Source organism: Crocodylus porosus, unplaced genomic scaffold (genome assembly GCF_001723895.1).
Source record: "Crocodylus porosus isolate Cpor-Errol unplaced genomic scaffold, CroPor_comp1, whole genome shotgun sequence".
NCBI classification, from domain to species: Eukaryota; Metazoa; Chordata; order Crocodylia; family Crocodylidae; genus Crocodylus; species Crocodylus porosus.
In genome coordinates, this window is record NW_017728931.1 from 118,976,428 (window position 1) to 118,995,751 (window position 19,324).

At 42.0% G+C, this 19,324-nt stretch overlaps 1 protein-coding gene across 6 annotated transcripts in view; it reads right to left on the bottom strand.

Moving 5' to 3' along the window:
* KIF21A (kinesin family member 21A) overlaps positions 1-19,324 on the bottom strand; it is a 144,757-nt gene that overhangs the window by 83,828 nt on the left and 41,605 nt on the right. For all 6 annotated transcript variants that reach the window (XM_019543530.1, XM_019543529.1, XM_019543528.1 and 3 more), the window contains exons 2-3: positions 5,409-5,631; positions 3,158-3,340 (exon numbers count right to left, since the gene is read on the bottom strand). In XM_019543530.1, coding sequence (XP_019399075.1) covers positions 3,158-3,340; positions 5,409-5,631 — 406 coding nt within the window. The remainder of the gene's footprint in view (positions 1-3,157; positions 3,341-5,408; positions 5,632-19,324) is intronic.

The window sequence follows — 19,324 nt, forward strand, 5'->3', positions numbered from 1 at the left end:
AGAGCTTGGAACATGATACATCTGGTTCTTTCCATGTAGAAAGAGGAAATCATATTTGCTAACTAGAGGTATGTATTCAGTTTTCATCAAGAGCATCACCTTGCTAAGTATGCAGATACAGTCTGTTAAAGTACGGATAAAAATGATTTTCTTTTATATTTTTTAGGACATGGCATTTTATTTTATTTTTGATGTAGGAAATCTACAAGGAGTTTGATTTAAATTCCCCGTCTTTAGATATTATCTTAGTGATTTTTAGAATCTTCTTTAGTAACTGTAAGAAATGTCATACTTCTAAAAGGGAAATCTAGAAGCATTATTGGTTAATCTTTATTCTGTGAAAATGCAGGGGTCCCCTGGGTTACCAGGCATAGGTAAGCATGCCATACATACACTGTTCACCAAAAATCAATTCAACGAAAAAAGCTGGAAGGGAATACTAAGAGGGGAAAGAGAAAGCAGCCCCCAGCTATGTCCCTCTACAAATCCACTATCAAGATGCAATAGGAACAGTCCAGGTGTTTTGTTTTGATTTCTTTTTTTTCTTTTTCTTCTTTTTTTTGGGGGGGGAGGGGGGAAGGGGTTGGGTTTTTTTTAGGCCCTTTCACAATTCTTGTGGGGGAGGACAAGGCTTACATTGTTGGCTTGGTAAAGCACTGTCTACATATATGTTCTTATATCAGTAAAACCAAACGACATCAAGAAATGATGACAGCCATTGTAGCCTGTCATTTAGAAAAGTTAGTCAAGAAGAAATCTCGTGCAAGCAGAACACAGAAGAAACAGGGCAGCAAAACAAACAGAAGTGAGAAACTAGGAATAACTTTTCCTTTTCTCCCCCCCAACAAAAAAATGCTTTTTGGAAGCAGTATTCCTTAAAAGTTATACTAATAAATCTATTAAGATGTAGTCCAGAGGTCAGCAACATTTTGAGTCGAGTGTCAAAAAACCCAGCAACCTGAAGTTTGAAGATGTTGGTGCGCCAGGTGCAAACAGTGGGGAAACCGTGAGGAGCCTAACGCCACGGAGCCTGGGCTGCTCACAGCAGGCTGCCGTAAGCCTGCAAGTAGCTGCACCAAGCTCCAGAGCCTCAGCCGCACTCACTGTTGCCAGCGGCTGCAGGCACACCTCTGGAAACAGCAGGGAAAGGGCCAAGGAGTGGGGCATTGAGGGGAGCAGCCCCTTCCCCGCAGCAGGCTGGACACTAGCTGCATGTGCAGGAACAGCACAGATCCTGCCAGGACCCCCCGGGGCATGACAGGAACAAGAGCTGCGGCCAAGGCCTGTGCCATGCCAAGGCAGTGGTCCAGCTCCCTGCTCAGGGCAGCAAGAGCAGGGATGAGGGCTGGAGCTGGCAACATGGCTTGGCCCAGCCTGCTGGCACTCAGGCACAGGAAAAGCACCCTCTGGGACCACCCACGGCAGTATGGCAGCTACCTCCATGGCACTGTCCCTGCCCGCCACCACCTTCTCCAGGCCCCGCAGCTGGAAGAGGGCTGCTCCACCTCATTCCTAGGGCCATGGCTCAGGCCCGGCGGACAGCTGCCTCAGCCACCATGTGGATGAGCTCTCCAGGGAGATGAGATGCAGACTGGCGTGGCAAGCCCTAAAGCTGCCCAGCCAGAGCCCTCCTGTGCAGGGCTGCTGCACTCATGCAGCTCACACTGCCCTTCAGAGCCAGACCCAGTGGGACAGGGACATGCCTCCCTTTCCCTCTGCTCCTCCCCCAGGGATGTTAGGCTTTGTGGGCATGCAGCCACTGGCAGTGGAGCACAGCTCCAGCCCCTTCCCCACAGTGGTCCCCAAGACATGGCATGGCAACAAGCCAGGCCAAGGCTCTGGACCCCAGTGTAGGGTCATGGCTGTCTGCCACATCTGGCCCAGGCTCTGGGCAACTGCTACCTGCCACAGAGCCCAAGCTGCTCGCAGCAGGGCTTGCAGCTTCCCCGCTGCCTGCTGTGAGCAGCCTGGACTCCGTGGCCAGTGACAGCTGCCCAGAGCCTGGGCTGGACGTAACGTGCCAAACAAAATGACCTTACATGCCATGATCTGGCATGCATGCCAGGGGTTGCCAACCCTTGTTTTAGCAAGTACACTTCTGAATTAATATATATTTCTCAGTATCATCATGGTCTTAATATAGCATACAGTATCTTAAAAAACGAATTATGTCTATAATTTTTTACTTTTAACTCTTAACCCTTTATTTTGGGATTAAAAAACAGTTGCAACCACATTTGGAATACTATGGGTAATACAATTTTAGAAGTTCAGCAGATATTCTTTACAAACAATTGTGTTACTGTTCCTATTGCAATTCCTAAAACAGAACAATTGCAACTCTCAGAGCAGTTGGAAAACCACATCCAAATCAAGTGGTAAATAATTAGTTTAGACTTTGTACTATTCATTTCCCATGCGTAATGATTTTTCTAGGCAAACATTAGCCAGAGCTTTAAAAACCCCTGCCGAGGTCAATGGTGACAAAAGCATGTTAGTTTAACAGCAAAGTTAGTTTTGCTAATCTTTAGTCACACGTACAAATAATGATGTTATAATCTCTAACATGCTGCAGCAATATGCTGCCTATTAACATGATTGGAATATCACAGGTTTTCACGGTAGATTCAGATAAAAAGGCAAATTCTGTATTACTGTTCATAAGTGGAAGGAAATATAATTTAATTTCATAGATTATGGTTTATTCCAAAATAAAAACCTAGAAGGTGATTAATGTTTGTTCCTGTGCTCATATGCACATGATGGACTGGAATATAACAACTATAAAATATGTAAATTAATAATATAGATACTTCAAAATGTACTTCAAAATGTAAATGTAAAGAGACATTTTTTTAAAATGCACCAACTGGAAAAAAATGAATTGGAGCACAAAAAAAATGAATTGGATGATAAAAGTTTCTTTTAACAGGCAAGCACTAAAAATTCCCTTAATGTAATCCTACAGAGAAGTTGTGCAGCACAGTTAATTTAAAATATCTTAGGTAGAAGGCAGGGTAGAGTGGCACCTTACAGATTACTTAATTGAGAAGCATAAGCTGTCTTCACCAGATGAGGGAAAAGCTGCATAAGCAGTAACTGGGGCAGCAAAATGTTTTACTAGCTTCCCAAAAATAGTTATATCGACAAAGCTTACCTCTAAGAACTGAGCATTCACTTTAAATTCAGGAGGAGGAAGTCCTTGTTTAATAGCAGCTTGCTTTTTTTCTTCAATACATCTAAAAAGATGCGTAACAGCACGAGATATAATGCCCTGTTCCTCTTCTGTTATGTTGACATCAAATCCTGTTCCCATGGTATATGTTTTGCCAGCACCTGTCTGAATTAAAAAGTAGTAATGAATTGTATTAAGGGCACCAAGATATACCTATATTTAGGTTGTGTCAAGAGATGCAAGACTGTTCCAGTTGAACACTAGTATTATAGGAAAGATAGGTACTACTACTAAGTCACAACTTATACAATTCTTGGCTTTACATTGCCATATCATCCACAAACAAAAACATTTCTAAAAATGAATGGAGATAAAGAAGAAGCTATGTAAATTCTATCATTTACAACACAATAGAAGCAGTTTATATTTCTGCATTGCTCTCCCTATAAAATTATTTTATGCTGTTGACAAGGACCAGAGTCCCCAGAGAAAATAAAGGTATTAGCATGGCTATTAGGTCCCTCAGGACTTACAAACAGATATGCCTAGTTTGTAAATCCTAAATGGACTTAATGATGAAATAAGCTGAGCACATCAGCATCTATGTAGTTGACTGGCATAACTTTTTGGTGCCTAAAGTCACTTGTACACACCATGGGGGTTTAATTTGGTTTAGGTCCCCCTAAACTGAAACGGGGGATTTTTAGAAACACTGCTTCAGTTTAGGGAGAATAAAACCGAACTAAACCCCCGTGGCGTGTACACAAGGGTGGGGGCCTGATCCTTACCTGCCTCTTTTGCAGCAGGGCGGGGCAAGCTGCCAGCAGGCCAGGCAGACCCTGCGCTGCCCAGGCAGACCCAGGGAGTGCCACAGCCATCAGCCCCCCCACAGCTGCAGATAGAAGCACTGGGCCCCCGCATAACTCAAGCAGGCAGGCTCTGGGGAGAAAAGAAAGATCAGGATCACTGCTTTTTTTTTCCTTCAGTGGAATCTGCCTTCATGGGCTGCTGCCAGGTCCCACACCTCCTAAGCAGCATGGGGCCCGTCAAGCCCCAAGCACGTCAGCTTCCAGCACTCCATACTCTGTTGCACCTCGTTAGGTAGCAAACTAAAAAACCTCAGAAGTGTTTTATCTTACTACATACCAAAGTCATTTAAAGCAGAATACACCGCCAAGCATATAAACAGCAACATCATTAAAGCAGTGCAAAAGGGCATTTAAACCGCTTTAAAGGCCAATTTTGTGGCATGTACAAAGACTTTGAGTAAACTTAGCTAGCCATAACTTAGCACCTCTGGACTCACATCTACCTAAGTAGTTATGTAGTGGGGAGAGAGGGTGCCACCTACATATAGGTTTAGGGGTCTATATTGCAGTGGTTCTCAATCTTTTTAGACTCAAGGCACCTCCTGAAAAATGCTAACTCTTAGCTTTTACCAATTTTCTTGTTTGCAGAAAAATAATAGAGCAAGTCTTCTGTTGTAAAATCTCAAAAGACCGCAAGTCAGAATGTTTTTGATACTCCAAGCTTCTATTTGAAATCTCTCAGTTTATTTTAAGAAGCACCTGTAGGTGTTTGCACACCCAACAATACAAATACTGTGCAGAAGCCTTGTTGACAATTACTACTCCTTTCCATCTAACTGATCTTTCAGTGCCTAACGGACAGATCTACAAAAGTACCGAGTCATTTACCTAAGGCAACATAACAAGTTTGAATCCAATTCTCCCAAGTTAACCACCTTTGCTCCCCTTTCAAATCAACAAAGAAACAGGGTTGCTAACATACTTCTTTCTGCCAGATCTCCTTGATTTTGGAACCCATTCATCAATTCTTAATCTAATAACATTCAGGACATATGTCAAAACCCATCATCTTCCCTAGGCATCTGAAAATGTCAAGCATATTACAAGGAAGCTGAATTTCTCAAACTTCTGAGTTCTTCTGTCACCTGATTTACTGGTGGTTAATTATATTAAATTGTACTTCCGCATTTCAATGTATTTTAAAGTTACATAAGCAGCACTGGATTCTTGCATTTTATAAAGCAAAACAAAACATTATATATTTGTTTACACTACTTTGAGTGGCATCTATAGGCAAAGCACTATACAAACTTCTCAAAGAGTATTTTTAAAAAACAAATAAATTAATAAATTCTGAATCTTTAATAAAAATGCAGTTATTAGCCATTGCTTGCAAATATTTCACATTGAATTACAATGCTTACTTGGCCATAAGCAAAAACAGTGGCATTATATCCTTCAAAGCAACCATCGATCAGTTGTTCAATACATTGTACATAGATCTCCTGTTGCCGTGACTCAATGTCAAACACATAATCGAAAGTGAAGGCCTTGTCTTTTCCCAGGAACACTTGAGGCTCGCCAGGTGTGATAGATGTGCAAATATGGCATCCTTCAATCTTCTCTTTGGCTAGCTGTGGTCTAATTCTATTATAAAAAATAATAATATTTTTGTTAGAAACACTGTTACAGGAGCAATGCAGATAGAAGTAAAAGTTTCTTCTTTACTGAAAATATCAGAGATTCAGTAAAATTTTTATTTAACTTCAGCCCTTTGATGCAAAGCATGGATATTGTCATGATCACACTGATTCCAATTTCCAGATGAGATTTTTGAGATAAGTTTGGTTGGCTGTCAGAAACATTACTTTGACTGTGACAATTTTTAGGTTCACCCATCACTTAACTCAAGTCCAGAGTTTTTAAAAGTACAATATTTTTTATATTAAACATAAACATGTAAACCTCCTAAATTACAGTACTTTGAACTAACTTACTTGTTTGCTTCAGACTTTAAAAATAGGAAGAAACCTGACAGAGTTTGTTTTAAATAGTAAAAATCCAATTGTTACAGCAGCAAGCATAGAAAGGGCTTTATTTAAAAAAAAAAAAAACAACTTAATATTTACTTTGAAAATGACAAATGGTTCTGGCTGTAAAACCAATCCATGTCATCAAAAATTAAGAGGGTCCATAATTTGTTTGTGTTTTCATAAAGACTCAGTGAATCTGGTTTTCATTCTTACAGGGTGAAATATAAAAAGATCCAAGCATCTCAGAATAACCAACAGTTTAGTAGTTTGGGCAAGAGATAAGGCAGCAGTTGCACAACACCACCTTGGTCTAGAGCAGGGGTGTTAAACTCACTTCCTGGCCTGGGCTATATCTGACCATGGAGCTCCTTGAGGGCTGAATCCAGCCCAGGGCACAGGATGGCTCTGGCAACAGTGGCAGCTCATGTTCCCACTTTGTAAACACAGCAATAATGGCAGTCTCAGCTCTCACAGCATGCACCATACAGGAGCTGGAGCTGCTACTGCAGACATGCATTTCGTGTCAGAGAAGCAGCTCTGGCTCTGGAAACGGAGCACATGGTGTCAACAACTCCAGCTCCAGGCCTGGCACAGGGCACTTGGTGGCAGCAACAGCTAGGCTGGCAGTTGAGAAGCTGGGGCTGCAGTGGTGGTGAAGGGCAAAGTGGGGGTAGGGCAACAGAGGCTGCGTCAACCCTAGCCCACCCTCCTGCCACCAAACCATCCTCCTGCCACCAAATTGCCAAGTCCATCAGGGCCTTAGGGCCATGACTTGTGTGGTATGGGGAACACCCAACCTGTTATGGCCCCAACTTCTGGTGGCCAGCTGGTAGCCCGGTGGGACAGATACAAGGGCTCTGCAGGCCATGTTTGACACTGATCTAGTGTTCTGTCATAATGTTCAATAGAATCAGCATCCAGTTATAAACTTTAAGTAGCAGCGTACACTTCTGTATAGTTAGCCTAGATTTACACAAAATTAAATAAGTGAGCACTTTCTGGCCCTGTGTATCCATGAGATATCAAGTTGTGCTGAAATGTTGCCACCCTGTGCTTCGAACTATAGCACTTTAACTGGCATTGAACCATGACAGGCCAATCCAAACTTCTGATCTCTCACCAACGGGTACTTTGAATCTGGGTTGTATGTACCTTGCACACTTTATTATGGCCACTGTATTTGTTTAATTTTATGCAATAATGTACAAGACAGTACTTTTGATCATTTTTGTCATGAATTGTTTGCATAACAATTCACAGAAGAGGTTACAATTTACTTGCAAGGAAAAAAAGACATACAAGTTAAACCCTCTACAGGAAACTCATAAATAATACAGCAGGAAGAACCGCTCTTGTCAGCATATCCTCTGGTGCATAGTGGAAACTTAATAACCTTTGAAAAATATCATCAAAGGAACAATTACATAAAATGTTATATACTGTACAGGCAACCTCTTGGTCAGCAAGAGAAAAGTATTTTACAACTTGAAAATCTGCCTATGTTTAGCTAATAAATATCAGTCTACATTTACAAAAACCTCTGTAAACAATTTTATTGTTTTATCTTGCACACGAGCAATATAAAGGAATTCCAAAGAATTGTACTCGGCCTTGGTGAGGCCGCAGCTGGAGTACTGCGTCCAGTTTTGGGCTCCACAATTCAAAAAGGATGTGGAGAAGCTTGAGAGAGTCCAGAGGAAAGCCACGTGCATGATCAGAGGTCAGGAAAACAGATCTTACGATGACAGGCTGAGAGCCATGGGACTCTTTAGCCTGGAAAAGTGCAGGCTCAGGGGTGATCTGATGGCCACCTATAAGTTTATCAGGGGTGACCACCAGGATCTGGGGGAACATCTGTTCACCAGAGCGCCCCAAGGGATGACGAGGTTGAACGGTCACAAACTCCTGCAAGACCGTTTCAGGCTGGACATAAGGAAGAATTTCTTTACTGTCCGAGCCCCCAAGGTCTGGAACAGTCTGCCAGCGGAGGTGGTTCAAGCACCTACATTGAACACCTTCAAGAGTAAATTGGATGCTTATCTTGCTGGGATCCTATGACCCCAGCTGACTTCCTGCCCTTCAGGCAGGGGCCTGGACTCGATGATCTCTCGAGGTCCCTTCCAGCCCTAATGTCTATGAAATCTATGAAATCTATAAGATTTTATATTAAATCAGAATGCATGATAGGGCTTTAAGAATTACAGACAGCAGCTCCAGGAGCATTTAACAGATTTGCATCAGGCCTGTCCATATGTAGCAAAACTGAAGACAGAATATACAGTACAAGATTTGTAATTAAATCTCTTGATCCTAAACTAATAAAGTCTTTCAAACAAATACAAAAGACTTATTTCTTTTATTAGGCTGTGCAAATACAGTTCATTATTCAGGACTTGTCTTCCCTATAGTGCTTCAGTTGTGCAAAGTCCTAGAGAAAAACCTAACTTCACAGTCCAAACCATATATGATAGACAGGGAAATGATTCTTAGCTGGACACTTTACAGATGTTCAGTTACCTATTTTGCTGACATCTATGTAAATCAGTTGTCTTAAACATAAAAAACTAATAATAAGCAGTTGAAGGGCTATGAAAGATTCAACATCCTAGCCCAGGGTTTCTCAGCCCTGGGATGCCTTGAGATCCTATCACGGGGAGCCCAGGTCGACATGCAGTGTTAAGCACTGTCAGGTTTACAAACAGGATTCATGAGATAAACCCAGAGATTTCAAATAAAAATCCATAGTTGTGGTCATTCTAGGTTCTCTGGAGCAGAAAAACTGCTCTAATATTTTTCTGTAAATAAAAAAAAAAGAATGAAAACTAAGAGCTGGCATTTCTCAAGGCCTGATTTGACTATACCCAGGGGTACCTCAAATCTAGAAAGGTTGAGAACCACTGCCATAGTCATCCATTATTACTTTACTCAAGAGTTTCCAGAATGATGGGACCAGAGGATAGCACAAAGTAGTGGCCAAAGGAAGCAGACAAACAACACAACTGCTTTCCTGCCCCTCAGTTTCTGTTAGTTTAAAAATGGGTCTCTAGCTTTAACTGCTGGGAAGCAAGTATAATTGACATAATAACGTCTGCTGAAGAGACAGAAACAATAGCTCTGGGTTGCAGATGATCCCATCCATTTCATTCAGTTCATTTCAGATGGTATCTTAAAATGTCAGCATTAACCCCTTTCCTTTCCTATCTGCTTTGATGAGCAGTATATGAGTATTAACCTCACCTTTCTCCAAAGGAGTACAAAAGCAAAAGAGTAACCAAAAGAGGTAACAAGAGGAGTAATACACAGCAGGACTACTGCAATACATGGCTGGGTTATTAGACTGCAGTGATTTAACCAAATGTATTTTACTAAAAGGGAGCTCAACTTTAAAGCTTCAAATGCAAACCATTCTTCTTCAGAACCCCCAAAAATCCTTGCCTCTTGCATAATTCCTGGACTATCACAGCTATAACCTCTCTCTAAAACTACCTTAACACACTGATGACCATTGTCATTACATTAGCAAGATGTTAAAGTCAAAACTAGCAAGTGTCAAAAAACTAACTAGTAACTTGTCACTAACTTAAGTGATTGTATTAGGTTACTATATGATAATCTAGAGAAAGTGAGGTGACAGTAATAGTTAGGGTACATAAAGATGTTCAGGGAAGTTAGACTGCATTAAAAATGGCCACCCAATCTAATTTACTGTATTTACTCGAATACAAGACAAGGACCCTCCCCCAATTAGTATAGGGGGAAAAAGCGCCTTGTCTTATAATCACATCCAGCAAAATTTCACTAAATACACTGCCTATCATTAAACTGCTGCCAAAAGCAGCATGTGCTCAGCAATGGAAACCAACTATAAAGCTGGAGTTGATTAAATGCAGCCAACACTGAGCATGAATATAAAACACATGGCCCACATTGGGCAACCATGCTAATGAGAACCTACCACAAGAATAAGTTAGTGTAAACCTTCTGAATAAGACAGACAGTAGTGCCCCATTAAGCACAGTTCCTGTCACCATTGACTCTTTTTCAAGTCATCAAGTCATAGTGAGCCATGGCATTGCATACAGTTCACCCAGAATCCCTCTGTTGGCCTCTCTCAAGCCTATCATGTATAATTAGTATGGCCCCGTCCTCCATGAGATGAAGCCAGGCTAAATTGCCCAGAGCCTCATCTACATATAAAATTTTGGAGCATCCCAAGACTTGACAAGAACAGCCGATCATGAGTGAGAGGCTAATTAAGACATGGATCCTTGGTGGGGGGTGGATATCTGAAATATGCACATATACTGAGCAGTGCTTAGCTGTGGGGTCACCGTTGCTTCAAATGCTGTCAACTCAGTTGGGGCCCAGCCCAATGAACTGTATGGCAAATCACAAACCTTTGGCTTTGGACTAATATCATGCATAGTTTGTACTACATACAAGTAGGTGCCAAAGTGATGTTCAAAAGTGTTTTTACAGGATAGCTGTGCTAAAACTTGAAACAATGTCAAAAAAAAGGTAACATCAATTCTGGACGAACTGAAGTCTATTGGTACTATATGCAAATTACTAGTCATGTTAAATTTCAAGGCTATTGTTTTCAAATTAGCTCCTCATTTCTATGTGCTCAGGGAGAGCAGAGTCTTATAGTACAGAGGGGGGAGGGGTGGAACGGCTTCCAAGGGAAAAAGTTGGGGGAAACCAGAATGCAAAGAGTTACCTGACCCCCAGATTTGTTTTCCCTCCTGTAGCAGTGGGAAAGAAACAAATTCAAGGCAAGCCTCCAATAATTCTATAGATGAGTCTTTCTCATCAAACTTTTGGTTCTCAAAGGTGTACTTATAGACTGTGATCAAGATGCCACTCAACACTGACTAAGGGACATTTAGCCTGAGTGTGAAATGTTACTTCATTTTAGCAAACTGCAATAACTGTCGCAACTTCTTTACAACACTGATACTGTTGTGCAGGTGTCAAGGAACATCAGGAAAGTGTAATATGAATAACCACCTTCAGATTGGTTAACACTTGGAGGTCAAGAAAGAAGAGAAGCCGGTGTTGAAGGCAGGCACACTGTGTACAGCTGGTTTACAAAAATTAATTCTTCACAAGAGAGCTGTGATGGAAGAGATATCTTCACCTCTGCACAGGACTGAATAAACTCTTTTGAAGTCAAATAGGCTTTGAAGTCAAATACACATCAAGTAAGCAACTGGCATTACATAGACAGAGTGTTCTGTAAACAGGAATTCTTTGATATTCAACTGTTGCGAAACACTAGTTCATAGTATCATAGTGCTTAGGGCGGAAGGGACCTAAACAGATCAACAGGTCTGACCCCCTGGCCCGGGCAGGAACGAGTGCTGGGGTCATAACACCCCAGCCAAATATCTATCCTTCCCCCTCTTGAAGACCCCCAAGGTAGGAGAAAGCACCACCTCCCTTGGGAGTCCATTCCAGAGCCTGGCAGCCCTAACTGTAAAGTAATGCCTCCTGATGTCCAGCCCGAACCTTCTAACAATTTGCGGTCATTATTCCCAGCAACCCCTGGTGGTGCCTGGGGGAAGACAGTCTCACCCCATTTCCGCTGGCCCCCCCAGGTGAGTTTGTAAATGGCCACCAGATCTCCTCTCAGCCTTCTCTTGTGGAGGTTGAATAGATTCAGGCCCTTTAGCTTCTCTTCGTAGGGCCTGTCCTGTTGCCCCTGGACCATGTAAATGCCAGGCACATCCCTCTTGAAGTGCGACGCCCAGAAATGGATGCAGTACTCCAACTGCGGCCTGACCAACACCACACACGGGGGAAGGACCACCCCCCTGGACCTGCTTGTGATGCATTTGTAGATGCACAACAAGGTGCAGTTAGCCTTACTGACCACTTCCTCACATTGGCGACTCATGTTCATCATGGAGTCAACAATGACTCCAAGATCCCTTTCTGCTTCTGTGTTGACAAGACGGGTGTTCCCCAGCCTATAGCTGTGTTGCTAGTTCCTCTTCCCTAGATGCAGTACCCTGCACTTGTCTGCACTGAATTCCATCCTATTCTAATTGTTTTAATATTTAGTATTAGCAAAAATTTTGTGTTTAAGCATAAGAAATATTAAATTCAGGATAACATTACTCAAATTTCCTATTACATAGCAGAAAGCAAGGATGCTTTCTTACTACCTGCCCCTCAATATCATTTTGCCACACCCAACTGCTTTCCACTCCACAACATTTGCAGTCTTCACATTTGCCTCAATATGCTTATATTCCTTTATATAAAACAGAGCAAATCAAATTGGTGCTGTTAGAGATACTACTTTTGGTTTTATCTTCAGAAATTCTATGGCATTCCTATTATTGTGGATTCAAAACTTGCTTTTTTGTTTACTGGGTTTTTACAGTGTTTGTTACCATAGCATCTGAGCATGTTTGGCCAGGGGTTACCAACTTTTTGCTACCATGTACAGCTATTTGCAACCTGGCCTCTGATACAGGTTACACATCTCCACAGATCTGCAGCAATCAGGTACTATGGGGGGAATAGAGATAGAACAAAGCAGACGGTAGGACCCCGGTAACACCATCACTATTGCCCAAGAGAGTTGCCCATTCTTTAAGCTACTCAAGTTGGATCTGTCTCTTTGCGGGCTGGATTCAGCCCATGAGCCATGAATTGCTGACCCCTTTTTGGCAACTTAGAATTCAACCAAATCAGTCTACCTGAATTCTCTATAAACAATTGTGAATGAAAGTGCAAATGTATTATGGTCTAACAGATCAGCACCGACTCAAGAGGGCTAGTCCAAGTTATGTTAGAATAAAGATGCTGCCTCACGGGTATTAGTTCATGTTAGCACTAGCAGCCACAGTATGAGCTCAGAGCCCCTGAAGAGTCCATACTCTGGTTGCTAGCACATTCTAGTCCCCATCCCAACACACATTCACTTAATTGTGTAAGCAACTCAGAACATATAGCATAACTGCAGGGTTGATGGCCCAGAGGTTGCAAGTTCAAGGCCACAGCAGAAGCTCTCACAGTGCAGACTTGCCAAGCTCCAACAAATCTGCAAATTCTGCTGAATACCTTGTCACAAGGACACAAAAAGGAAAGGACCACTTAAAAATTCAATAATTAAAAGTGTGTTTTTATTTGGTGGCGTAATTGCCAATTATATCTGTAGCTTTGTAATACGTTCCCCAATAATAATTACAAAAGGCTTCTGTGGCAGCCAGTTGAAGGGGCATGAAGAAGATGGAGGGGGTTTTGTTCTGAGGTATATATATTATTTTTAAAAATAAATTCAAAGTGGTGCTACCAGATTCCATTAATGCACCTTGAACTGCCCAAATCCATTTGTGATGCTGGGAGCGGCACAACTAATGTCTTGCAGTTAGCATTCAAACTAGATATTGGAAAAAATGACTAATAAAGGCTAAGTTACATATGCATATGCAAGAAAACCACCTTATCCTGTTCTTGTTACCTCTCATAAAGTAACAGGGGCGCAAGTCAGGTCAACAGTGTTGTAAGACAAGACAGAGCCCATAGTTAATACTTCAGCAGGTGGCATTCTTCCCTGTAAGTCAGTATTGAAACAATAACCTATCTTGTTAGGAGAAAACCATGTTGCTAGCAGTCCTGTCTTTTGGATGACACACAAAACTGAGTATCTGACCATTTAAGATTATCAAAGACCAATGGCAATTTGCACAAAGCCCTAAAATGACAGCACCAGTATCCTGGCCAAATTCTAACCTTGCGATTTTATTCAACCTATTTATATTTCGCCCTGTTATTTCATGAGGGTAGGGGTTTTTTCTCACTCTGACGTGTCAGTATGGCGTCTTAGAGATGGAGAAGGAAATACTTTATAAAGCACTCTGTCACACAGTTGGAAAGTGACACAGCAGTCACCCTAGCAGAGATTAATGTTAGTTAGCTACGCACATACACTGCAAGACTTACATTGCCAAACATTTTTATACATGACTGGACTATTCTGGCAGAGATACAAAGGCACAGACTTTTACACTTGCACTAAGATGCACTAGACTGGAACTCTTCATTGTAGTTAGTCTCCAAAAATTTGCGGACCCATTTGCCAGTTTGTTAGAATCAAGGTGTAGAGTTGGGCTCTGTGAAGTTTTGGTCCCTGATTCAATTCAGTGGAAATCTGGCCCTATTTGGTGGCCGAATCTCCGAATCTGAACTGAATCAGAGGACCCTTTAATCTTTCCGAATTGAACTGGAACCTTCCGAATCGACTCGGAGAGATTCAGAAAGATTCAGAGATTCGGACATAGAGACAACTTTATATGTTTTTTTCTAAATATGTCTAGGTAGCAGGCAGCCCATGAGTGCTGCAATGCTGGGGCGCATGGAGTGTCCCACAGAAGCACAGGGGGCTCCCCACCATGCTTGGCAGCAAACCCAAAAGTGGACCAGAAGCACTTCCAGTACACTTTAGGTCCACTGGGAAGTGTGCCAGGCCCCCCGCCAACTCAGCAACTGGTGCCTCCTGGGGGAAGGCATCTGGGGTCCCCCTGCAGCCGATTACTGAGCCAGGGCACGGGAGGCACCGCTGCATGTTCCCTGGCAGACCTGGAAGTGGACAGGAAGTACTTCCAGTCCATTTCTGGGTTCACCGCCGAGCACATGGAGGGCCCCCCCACACTCCTGTGGCATGCTGCATGTGCCCCAGCACTGCAGCGTTCTGCATTATGAACTGTGCCTGGTACCTCAAGGTATGTAGAAAAAACTTAAAGCTGTGTCTGTGTCCAAATCTCTGACTCTCCGAATTAGCACTGAATCTTTAGATTCGGCTGAATTGAATCAGGGACAGTGATCTGAATCAATTAATCAAAATACTGTCCCTTTTTCAGGCCAAATCTGAATCTAATAGGGCCCACTTCGCATACCCCTAGTGTAGAACATATATCAGTCACTGTAAGATACCTTGTAATAATTAACAATACAATAAAAAAGAAGAAAGTTCCCTAGCTGAAGTTTAAATAAACAAGGGGGCTATGGGAAGCAGGGAATGCTGCTATGCCAAGTCACAGTAAAATCATATCTGGACTGAAGATAATACTGAAATGAAACCGGTTCTTGATTCAAGCCTTGAGGAATCAAGCAACAACTCACATGATCTGAATTGGACTGTTGAAAATGCAGGATTATAATGCCTAAAATATCTTTTTACTATTATTTGTATTGTTTTAGTACCTGGAGACCCCAATCATGATCAAGAGAAGGCTGTGCTAGACTGTACCAATATCTAAAATGACATACTTCCTCCCATGAAAAGCCTACTATTTCAGATAAGACATAAAATGTGGCCGTAAAGAACAAGAAGGAAAGAACAAGGGCAACAGTGTGGTTATATAGATTTAACAAGTTAATGGTCCTGAAGTCAAAGGTATTATTCACATAATAAAAAAGGGATCTGCAATCCCTAGCCATCCTATCATAATTTTAAAATAGCTTTCATCAAATTCCAGCCAAACAAATGACTAGTTTGTCTCTCGTGGTTTTATTTTTTAAAAAGAGCTCTCTTAAAAACTGAAGCAAGATCCACCATCCCCACCCACAAAGAGCTGCAAGCTGCCTCTTCCAATTTGCAAATTACAAGAAGAAAATAAATGAAACAATGGAATTTAAATTCAATAAAGGAAATATGGCACTGAGATAACTACATTTGTCTGGTGGCTGTTCCTTATCTTCCTCTCAGCTACCATGCTTTTGCTTTTCTTAGAGAGATTTAACATCCTAAAATAATTATTCTTTTCTGTAACAGATAGGCTGTGGCAGAGAGGCTCTTTTAGCCATTCGTGGTGTATGCTATAAGTCACATTCAGAACAGTGGGCTAAAATGGCTTCATCAGGCTGTTTTCTTCTGTTGGTTTTTGAACCCCTTTAATTCTAGCTCTACTGCTAGGCAGTCACTAACAGGCAGATGCTCAACCTATCTGGCCCAGAGGGCTGGATGAGGGGTATGGGGCAAGTCCATGGGCTGAATCCAGTACAGGGTCAGTCCATGGATGTGATGTAGCATGCTGGCCCACCCCTCCACTTTGGATGTGGTCACAGAGCAATTCCATGCACCACCCCAGCCCCATTCCTAAGCAATGTGGTGTGTGAGGCCACTTCATTCAGCCCCAAGCATTCCCCCATGGGTCCAGAAATTGCCATTACCCTGCTGCCAAATTAACCCTGCCACCAAATTTCTGGACCCATGGGGAGTCCCACAGTCTGGATGACATGACTCTGCAGACCAGACGGGCCTGCAAGCCAAAGATTGAATACCGCTGCTCACAAAGGAACAGTCAGGCAGTATTTTTTCAGATCAATTATTGAATAGTTCTGTAACTATCTGGCAGAGAGTGCAATACAGACGGCATATTCATATAGGAAAAAATGGCTTTTGTGTTCTCTCCACAAGAAGAAAAAGAGAGGGGAGAGACCCAAGTCTGCCTGTCTCCCCTGGCCATCACAACAAGCTGAGAAAAGCCTCAAGCACATCTAAAAGGAACCTCTTGTCATATCATGAACAAATAACCCCAAACCTTTTTTGCCAATTTCTCTCCTACCAACTAATTAATGGCTAAGGATTTTTCCTCCCCTAATAAACCTACAGTTTAAAAAGAATAAACTGATTATCTGGGGGGAGAGGAGGAAAAGGGACACATTGTTAAGGTTTTACATGTATCCCAATTAAAAAATTTAAATCCTTCTAATGTCTAGTGCAAGACAAAGTGAGCATTGAAGGAAAAATAACTTTCCTCAGAGTTCAAGCATGCATACCAAGAGCAAATAGCTAGCAGAACTTCAAGGGACATACAAATTACTTTAAAAAATATTGCTTCCAAAATCAGCATAGAGCTAAATCAATGTTAATCTTCAAAAAAAGAAATCTGCCTTCTTCTTCTATAAACACAATTACTAAATCATCTTCTCATCACCTAACAAGATGCATAATAATTACAGTCTACAAAGAATAAGGTTTAGGCAAACAGAGTGAACATTCCGTTCTAAACTAAAATACAAGACGCCAGGGACCTCCTGCTACCAAGAAACAAAGCAAAATACCACTTTTTAAAATTTGAAATTCAATATTCTTTTTACAACATAGAAGACTGTATTATTCACATCACCTGGAAGAAATTCCACTAGGTGAAAACCTAAAGCTGGAACCTCATTCTGTATTAAAATTGTTTCTAACTTTGCTTAAAAGGAAGGAGGGAACAAGGTTATTTCAACCTGAACATTTTCATACTGACTCAATTAAGAGATTTTTGTTTGCCTAAACTTTTAAGGAAATCACTCAGACCTATAAACAAGTTAATATTCATTATTCTACAAAGTTTTAATGCTGTAATTATTTTTGTACCAATAACTTAAGCAGCTTGTTTTTTTTAAGAATTAAAGTATTTTCTTTTGTAAAAAACAGTAGAGTACTTCTTCAAGAAATTCACAGGTTAAAGTTACTACTACTCTGATGCACTATCAATTGGCTATGCACAAGTGCTCTCCTAAAAACTACATGCCACAGAAGTGAATGTGCAGAGCTGAATTAACAGGTGACACATGTGGGAGAGGGGGAGCACAGGGAGATATGCTCCCCGCCACCCCCCCCCCCCGATTTCTGTGCCAATGGGAGGGTGGGCAGCCCAACTGGAGCCAGCACCTGGCAGCAGCAGCACAGAGTTTTACCCCCTCATTGTCAACACTTATACATTGTCTATGGTAGAATCCACAGCCAGACAGGCGTTGGCACAGAACTTCAAAAGCCAAAAGGTAGAACAAACAGTTGACCCAGTCCAGTAAATACATAACTGGACAGAGGAGTGCAACAAATCTACTGTCTTAGTCATGAAAATCTGAACAGCACACATTTACCTCAATTACCATATGCACTGTTTAAACTTCCACTTTTGCAATTCATTTTGCTTGCCCCACTATATATCACACATGCACAAGGAGATGAATTAAAACATAAAAAATGATAATTTAAAATATACTTCACCTGTTCCATCCACTAAACCGCTAACTCTGCTTTTAAGCCACTGCAACGAACTGAACAAGTTTGAAAGACTTAAAAAAGAAGAAAAAAGAAAAAAAAAGAAAAAATATTTCTTCTTCCTCCCAATTGTAGAATTGCTGCCCCATCAATCAATCAATCACACACGCACGCACACACACGAGCTTTAAATTCTGATACCACAATGTTGCAAACAGAGTAGGCAAGTATAAGCCACCTTAAAAGCCTAGTTCCCACTGCCTTCTGGGTATTCCTTGCTTGGGATAAAGCTAAGGGACATCACCTTGACAGAAACGCACCCTTGCTGAGGCATTAGGCAGTCAGCAGGAGCTCTAATCTGTTACTCTCTGGCAGAAGCTACAAATATTGAGGCACTGAACATCTGGACTCAACGTGGCCTTCGGACTCTGTCTCAATGGTCTCAAGGGAGGCGGGGGTAGTTTAGGGTAGCCTCCATTCCTTCATACTTTTGCCTAGCCATACATGTTGAAGGTCTTGGTGTTGATGGTTGCAGAGGCCATCACTGGTTCGAAGAACACTCTGAAATACTTCGACCACTGGTTGGACAGCATTAACCATCTACAATAAAATCTCCCAACATCATAACCCTAGAAAATTTAAGAAACAAAGAGAATTGCAAAAGGAGGCTAAGAGGTGTGCCCAAGATTTTTGGCTGAAACTCTTGTGATGATATTCAGAAAGCAGCTGACACAGGTGATAACCACAGAATGTATGAAGGCATCAAATGGGCAATTGGTCCAGTCAAGAAGGAAACAATTTTGCTGAAAGACTTAAATGGAAACACTACCACTGATGAACAAAAAAAACTTGAGCATTGGATTGAATACTATGGAATTCTACACTCCAGTGAGACTGAAATTAAACATGAAGAGCTCAAAGGATTATCACAGTTCAAAGTTATGATGCATTTGAACAACATGCCTACATTACCCACGAGGGGCCAGCAGGGGAGATTATGCTTAGGGGCAATCAACACAGGTTCATTAGCAGCAGGTCCTGTCAGACCAACCTGGTGGCCTTCTATGATCAGATCACCAAATCTTTAGATGCAGGGGTAGCAGTGGACATAGTCTTCCTGGACTTTCAGAAGGCCTTCGACACTGTGTCTCTCACCCCGTGCTCATTAAGGAACTGGCGGACTGTGGTGTCGACACCCACACAGTCAAATGGGTCACCAACTGGCTGGAGGGCCGCACCCAGAGAGTGGTGGTGGATGGGGCATTTTCAGCTTGGAGGGATGTGGGCAGTGGGGTTC